Source organism: Neolamprologus multifasciatus, chromosome 20 (assembly GCF_963576455.1).
Source record: "Neolamprologus multifasciatus chromosome 20, fNeoMul1.2, whole genome shotgun sequence".
Classification (NCBI taxonomy): Eukaryota; Metazoa; Chordata; class Actinopteri; order Cichliformes; family Cichlidae; genus Neolamprologus; species Neolamprologus multifasciatus.
The window spans coordinates 35,384,582-35,391,511 of NC_140458.1; the positions used below are offsets into that span (position 1 = coordinate 35,384,582).

The window sequence follows — 6,930 nt, forward strand, 5'->3', positions numbered from 1 at the left end:
GGGGGGGGGGGGGGGGGGGGATTTGCTGCGCATGTAAGAGGAGACAACCAAAGATATGGTGGTTTGATTCTTTCAGCCACACTTTTGGGGGGAGATGGCAGAGTGGTTAGTGAACTGTTAGTGAGCTCGTCGCAGCAATAAAACACACTTTCTCATACACAGCCTGACGGCACGATTGCTGTAAACCTTTGTTACAATGTTAATATTTACCTCTTCGCCTGGGAGATGACATGAAGTTTTCCACTGCGCTCTAACACAGCTCAGTGCTCTTTAAGGTGCAACCAGACAGACCAGGGGGCATCCAAACGTAGAATTCAATTTAGGAATCACCAAATGTTTCTTTCTAAATCTGTCAGAGAGACGGCTCTTTTATTTTTAATATTGCCCTTCTAGTTCATTGATGGAGTACTCCGTCATAAGCTTCCTGTCTGGTCCTGCTGCTACAGAGAGTTTGTGTGTTTTCCTGTAACAAAGGACTCTGGGCCAGCACTGTTTTTCACTATTAAAAGACTGTCACGTTGCAAGGCTCTTCACGGGAAACACTTGTTAAACAGTGGCACATCCTGTGTGCCAACAGCATTTATGCACACAGCAGAATCCAGAAAACCCATGAAATGATTGAATATTGCAGTACTGAAGGATTAAACCATTTTATGTCATGTACTTAATTGCATTATATGTTGCACAGGTGAGGCAGTCACTAATTCTTTGCCCAGCTATAAAACATTTCATGTATTTTCATTCTATTAACGCTTAACTGCAAATTTAATAGGTTTCTTTTACTGAACAATTTAGAGAAAGGCGAAGGGATACTAAACACAGGTTGTTAGTCTCCCTTCTAGTTAACTTAACTGGAAATGTACTTTGGAAATGTATTGAATCCAGACATCCCTCAGGACGTAGCTGCAGGAAAGTTTGTCTATATTTCTACCTAAAAGCTTAAACAGACGAACAAAAAGTATAAAACTTGTTCACTGATTTATTGAGGAAAATGATCCAACATTATATATCAGTAAGTGGCACTAAAACTTTGCCTTGCAACTGTAAATGACAGTTTGGCTACTTTCAGACTCTCTCTACATGGGTCATGTTTAAGACAGCACAAAAATAACACAGAACAAACAACATTTTGCCCTTTCCCATAAATCAGAGTGCACTCTGGGAAGGAGAAAGCCGTCCAAAGGCATGTGTATGTGCTGCATGTGTCTGTGTCTGCATAAATGCCTTTGTATTTTCCTCCACGTACAGTATATGTCAGTGGAATAGCAGCGACCAGCACATGTACATATGCGTTTGTCTCACATATTACAAATACACAACACATAGAACTAACAAAGGCAAATGACTAACAGTCGTTGAATTTGTATCACAGTTTTATAGCAGTAAATTGTGGATGGCCTTGGTTTTTGCCACGTCTGTCTTAATGTTGGTCAGCTGTTGTCCACGATGAACATCTCTTCCCAGAAAGGTGAAGACAGAATGCAAAAATCTTTGTATATTCCAGTAACGAGAAAGTGCTCTGCAAAATTGCTGTCTTGTTTTCTGCATCTATCCTTCTGAAGTTTATATAGAAAGCATGTGGTGAAAAAATCCATTGCAGCTGAATTCTGTCTCAACAACGTCTGATCCTGTGATGGTTCCATTCACGGTGCTTTAGCCTCAGCGCAGAAGCAGCTACAAATCTGGATGTTGAGTGTCCATTATAAGCTTTTCAAAACTGCATGTTGTCGCATTTTGGAATGAGCTGTGGTTCGTTGGAGGGCGTGGCAGGGTGATTAATAGGCACAACTTGTTAATTCAGGTTCAAGGGCACCAGCATGAGCAAGAAGGCAGGGCGGGAGAAATTAATCCAGAGAGATTTCTGTCTCGATTGCTAACTTGGCCAATCTGGCCCAACAGGAAGACCGGAGTCGCATCGCCCCTAAATGGAAAAATAAGGTCACTGCAGGTTAATGGCTAATCTGAATGCCTTCAAAATGACTCAGCTTTTCTAAGTAATTAGCACCTGTATCAAATCAATTTAGTTTGTTTACCTAAATGAGAGGCAGTCTAACTGGTTTCGATGGGGGTTCCAGGAGGTCTGAGCAGAGAAAGAGTTCACCTAAGAGAGAAAAAGACAAAATGGGGAAGGAAACGTAAAACTATTAGTTTTGTGGTCTCTGCAAAAGCAAAGCTACTTCTCTTCCTTCTTTTGTCTCATTAGCAGTCGGGCCATAACTGTGTAACTCTGAATAACGTCTTAGTGAGGAGAGCGTTAAGGACAGGAAATGAAAGTCTGACAGACATGATTGTAACTCTCGAGTGACCTGAGTCGACTTGAAATTAGCAGAAGTGAACAAAAATTGAAAGGATGAGGTCACTGCAGTGTGCAATGTCTCTAACAAGGTTTTGTGTGGATTATCAGAGGCGCGGGAAATAAAGGCTTCCACACTGGCCAATCCAGTTTCCATTTCTGCTTATTCACCTTCTGATCTATTAGTGTTTTCCTTTGCTAGAGATTTGATGTAACATGAGAAATGAGCAGGCTTTCAACTGATGATCAATATGGAGCTCACCACTGAAAAAATATAAAACTGCCAGGGATCAAATTGAAAACTTAGAATCAATCAACGAAAAGGTTTAATCTGAGGCACCTCCCACTTTGCCTTTTAGGGTATTGCTCCAAATGAAGCTACCATGATTATCGCTAATCCCTAACTGGAAAGGTACACAAAAGATGTAATTTTGTGTAATCATTTAATTGTGTAGTCAATAGTTTAAGAATAATTCTATTTATTCTTAAAGTTTTATATCTGCCTCACTCTCGTCTCTGCTTTCAGTTAAGTGACCAGAGTCAGGGAGGACACTGGGCGTAAACAGACATAAATCTGGAGGATCATCAGTGCAACGGTATCAAAGATAGGACTGTGTTACATGAAAACGCACTTTTAAGACTTTTAAGACCAAGCAAACAACAGAAAACCCCCATTACAGATTCCATTTCTTACTTTTTAAATAATTACAATGTATCCAGTTATTACAAGTACAAGCCTTCTTTTTTTCTCTTGCTTTCTAATATCACATCCCCTTCATATCCATGAGAAATGACAAAGGTCACAAAGCAGGGCACCTGTTCAATTAGGAGATTACGGCCACCAGGGGGCAGCACAGTACACAGCCTGTATGAGCACGCTGTCGGGGTTCTTACCCATTTCTTAGACAGCGTCAGCTGAAGGTGAAAGACACGAGGATCACAAATCCTACACAAACACTGACGGAGGTCTAAACATTAAAACACATGCATGACATCACTACACTGCTCGATGAAGGACGAAAGCCAAAAACCTTCTTACAATACGCCGTTACAATAACTATATAGACTGACTGCCCTTTAACCTGAGTGCAGGTTCATTTGCGTCTCGTGATGATAACTTGTTAGATTGAAATGACCTGCCTGAACTTTCCACTCAGTAAATTGTAAATCTCCAACAAAGTGATCGTTCAGAATGAGACGAGCACCACAGTGCTTAAACTTACCGGTTGTTTTAGTGGGAGAACAGCAGCCTCTGCTGAACGCCGACAGCAGCGCACTCAGGGCAGCCAGACAATGCGCTCCCAGTCCATTCAAGATTTCCTCACATGTCTCTTCTTCGGCCTCTCTTTTTGGAGCTATCTGTGTCGAGCCTGTGCTGTTTTGAAGGGCCGTTGTAATTAACAACCTCCTTGGTGGGATTTGTTTTTGTGTCGTTGTTCTGGTCACTGGGGGGGCTTGCAGATTAGTGTTAGTGGGTGTGTTTGCACGGCGCCCCAACATCCTTCATACAGACCGAAGACAACCCATTAAGATAAAAATCTTCAATATTGCTTCCAAGCAATCTGGGAGGTTACTGTGGAAACAAAGGTGCCATGGTAACGGTGACTGGGGGGGTTACCGAGGTAACGACCGTCGCCATGGAGACTGCATCACAGTGGGCTATATTCGAGGCATCCGAAAAGAGACACGCTCCATCTTTGATCACTGTTTGTGTGCGCAAAAAAAAGCTCAGTGTTTCTTCGCTGCACGTGTGTCTTGCATCGATAATGAGAACTGGAGTCGGCTGGCCCCCGTGTTTACATGTCGCCGTTTAACCATTAAAATAGCCAAACAGGAGAATGCATACAAAGAAATTGTTGGGAATTCTTATATATATATTTTTTTTAAAGAGAATAGCATTTGGACTAGACTTTAACGCACAATAAAGGCATCGCACAAAACGCTCTAATTGAGATATTATATGCTGAACTGTGTTTTTCAGACGTCACATGTGTTTAAACACGCACACACAAACATATTTAAACGATTCTGGATATTATACATAGCCGATGATTGACGGATCACGACCCATAACGTTAATACAATGTGAGCGCCCTTCAAGTATTATACATCTGTGCACATCTGTCACAGTTACACAGCTTCTATGTCTACCTGTTGTGAAACATATACTCACTATTGCCCGACTCACAACAGGTCACCCCCCTCACTCAGAGAAGAATGGTGGGTCTAAAACTTTATAAGGAGCTCTTCGTCTTCTTACAAGCGCGAATGGAACCGCACAGAATTATGAATTCATACCACTGAAATGAAAAATCCCGATTCTTTGAATGGACAGCAAAGCAGCATCTCTGAACACACAGGTTTCCTTCTTTCGCTTCTTTTTTCTGTTTTTTTTTTCTTCTTTCTTTCTGATCCACAGCTGCTTCCACGCGCTCGTGCGCAACGGCAGAACCAGCTGTGTGTTGATTCGTCACCACGTCCTGTGTTCAGTGTTATGGCTCTAAAAGAATGGCTACACGTCGGTGAAAATCTTTTTGTTTATATTCACACAATTCTGCGAGTTGTTCTGAGCGCTAGTGGGGAAGTTGGGCTGCTGTTTGAACGTGCTGTTTATCCCGTGCTCTTCTATCACCATGTACTCGCTCTTGCTGAGTGAAGAAGAAGAGCGAGTCTTCCTCAGCTCCTCGGTGTCTGCTAAAGGCTGACAGCTGCCCACGTGCAAGTACTGTGCCTGCTCCTCGCCCTCCGTTTCTCTGTGGTAGAAATAATTAAAATTGGAGACGATGACAGGTACAGGCAGGGCAATAGTCAGCACGCCAGCAATTGCGCACAAAGACCCCACAATCTTTCCCCCAATTGTCACGGGGTGCATGTCTCCGTAGCCCACTGTGGTCATGGTGACAACAGCCCACCAGAATGCGTCTGGGATGCTGTTGAAACCCGATTCTGGGTCGTCTGCCTCAGCAAAGTAGACAGCACTGGAGAAGAGGATGACACCGATGAATAAGAAGAAGATGAGCAGGCCCAGCTCGCGCATACTGGCCTTTAGAGTCTGTCCTAAAATCTGAAGCCCCTTAGAGTGACGCGACAGTTTGAAGATACGAAACACCCGAACGAGCCTAATTACGCGCAGAATGGCTAAAGACATGGCCTGCTGCCCGTTCCCTTGTCTCTCTGCCAGCTCTGTGCCCAGTGTGATGAAATAGGGAACAATGGCCACAATGTCTATAATGTTCATGATATTTTTGGAGAACGTGGCCTTACTCGGGCATGCAAAGAAGCGCACTAGCAGCTCGAATGAGAACCAGATTATACACAACGTCTCCACGACAAAGAAGGGGTCCGAGAACGGGCTGATGAAATAGGGGAGTGTGCCATTTATCACAGGCGCAATGGTGATTGGATCCCTGTTCTCATCCCTGAACTCCGGCAATGTCTCCAAGCAGAAAATGACAATGGAGATGAGAATGACCAAGACGGAGACTATTGCGATTCCCCGGGCGGGACCAGAGCTCTCTGGGTACTCAAAAAGCAGCCACACCTGTCTTTGAAATTCATTCTCAGGCAACGGTCGCTCCTCCTCCTTTATGAAACCCTCATCCTCCCTGAACTTCTCCATAGCCTCCTCGCCCAGCTCGTAGAAGCGTATCTCCTCAGAAAAAATGTCAATGGGCACATTCACAGGTCTTCTTATGCGTCCGCCAGACTGGTAGTAATAGAGGATGGCATCAAAGCTGGGTCTGTTCCGATCGAAAAAGTATTCATTCCTGAGGGGATCAAAGTACCTCATCCTCTTCTTGGGGTCACCCAGCAGCGTCTCTGGAAACTGCGAGAGAGTCTTTAGCTGCGTTTCAAATCGTAGCCCTGAGATGTTGATGACCACCCTCTCGCAGCATTCGTGATCCGGTTCGTAACGGTCCAGAGAGTGGTGGCCCGGGAGAGCCGCTGACTCTTCCAGCATGTTGTCACAAGCCACAACAGTCATCACGTCGGCTTCTGTCTCGGTGTATCCGTGGTTCACCAGGTTGTCGCCCCGGGTTTTGGTTGCGCTTGGCGGGGGTGATTGAAGGAGGCTGAGGTGGTCGTCCATGCGCGGTTGAAGACGCATACAGGGGCGGCCGCCTCGCCCCCTCCGCGGACCCCGGTCAACCACAGCCGTCGCCACCACAGCCTTGTCTCCTCTACGTCTCTCTCACTTTCTTCTCTCGCTTCACTTTCACTCCCCACTGTTGCTCTTCCCGCCCACGAGGAAAGATCTGGGTTTATAAACAGCCCTTCCACCCGCCCACGACGCGCCAGCGCTGGGTAACTTCACCCTCCTCCTCCAATCGTTGGACGCTCCAACATACAGAAAAAGCAACAGACGGGCGTCACTCAGCACATCGCTTGGGCGTGCCCACCTTCTTCTACCCCTCTCCCCGTCTTCTAGACGCGCGCTGACACACACAGACTCACACACACACTTGGCGAGTACAAACAGTCTCCTTTTAAACAAGGTCATTGCCCACAGATGGGATATTTTCAAATAGGCTGCTCATGAATATATCACAGCTTCATTTCCACGCGAAAGTATCATAAAAGATGCACCAGCACCAGAAATAAATTAGGGTGTGTCCTGGTAAAGTATTGCACCTACT

The 6,930-nt window shown here is 45.0% G+C and overlaps 1 protein-coding gene across 1 annotated transcript; it reads right to left on the bottom strand.

The window, feature by feature from the left end:
* Window positions 1-961: 961 nt before the first annotated feature.
* On the bottom strand, window positions 962-6,729 carry LOC146495480 (potassium voltage-gated channel subfamily A member 3). Its single transcript, XM_085145911.1, has 3 exons — window positions 3,517-6,729; window positions 2,034-2,101; window positions 962-1,921 (listed from the first exon to the last, which is right to left on the bottom strand). Exon 1 carries the CDS (start codon window positions 6,399-6,401, stop codon window positions 4,806-4,808), a length of 1,596 nt encoding a protein of 531 aa, XP_085002037.1. The 5' UTR covers window positions 6,402-6,729; the 3' UTR covers window positions 962-1,921; window positions 2,034-2,101; window positions 3,517-4,805.
* Window positions 6,730-6,930: the final 201 nt, after the last annotated feature.

Coding starts and splice junctions, on each gene's coding strand:
- LOC146495480 (XM_085145911.1), bottom strand. CDS start 6,401: ATGCGTCTTCAACCGCGCATGGACGACCACCTCAGCCTCCTTCAATCA.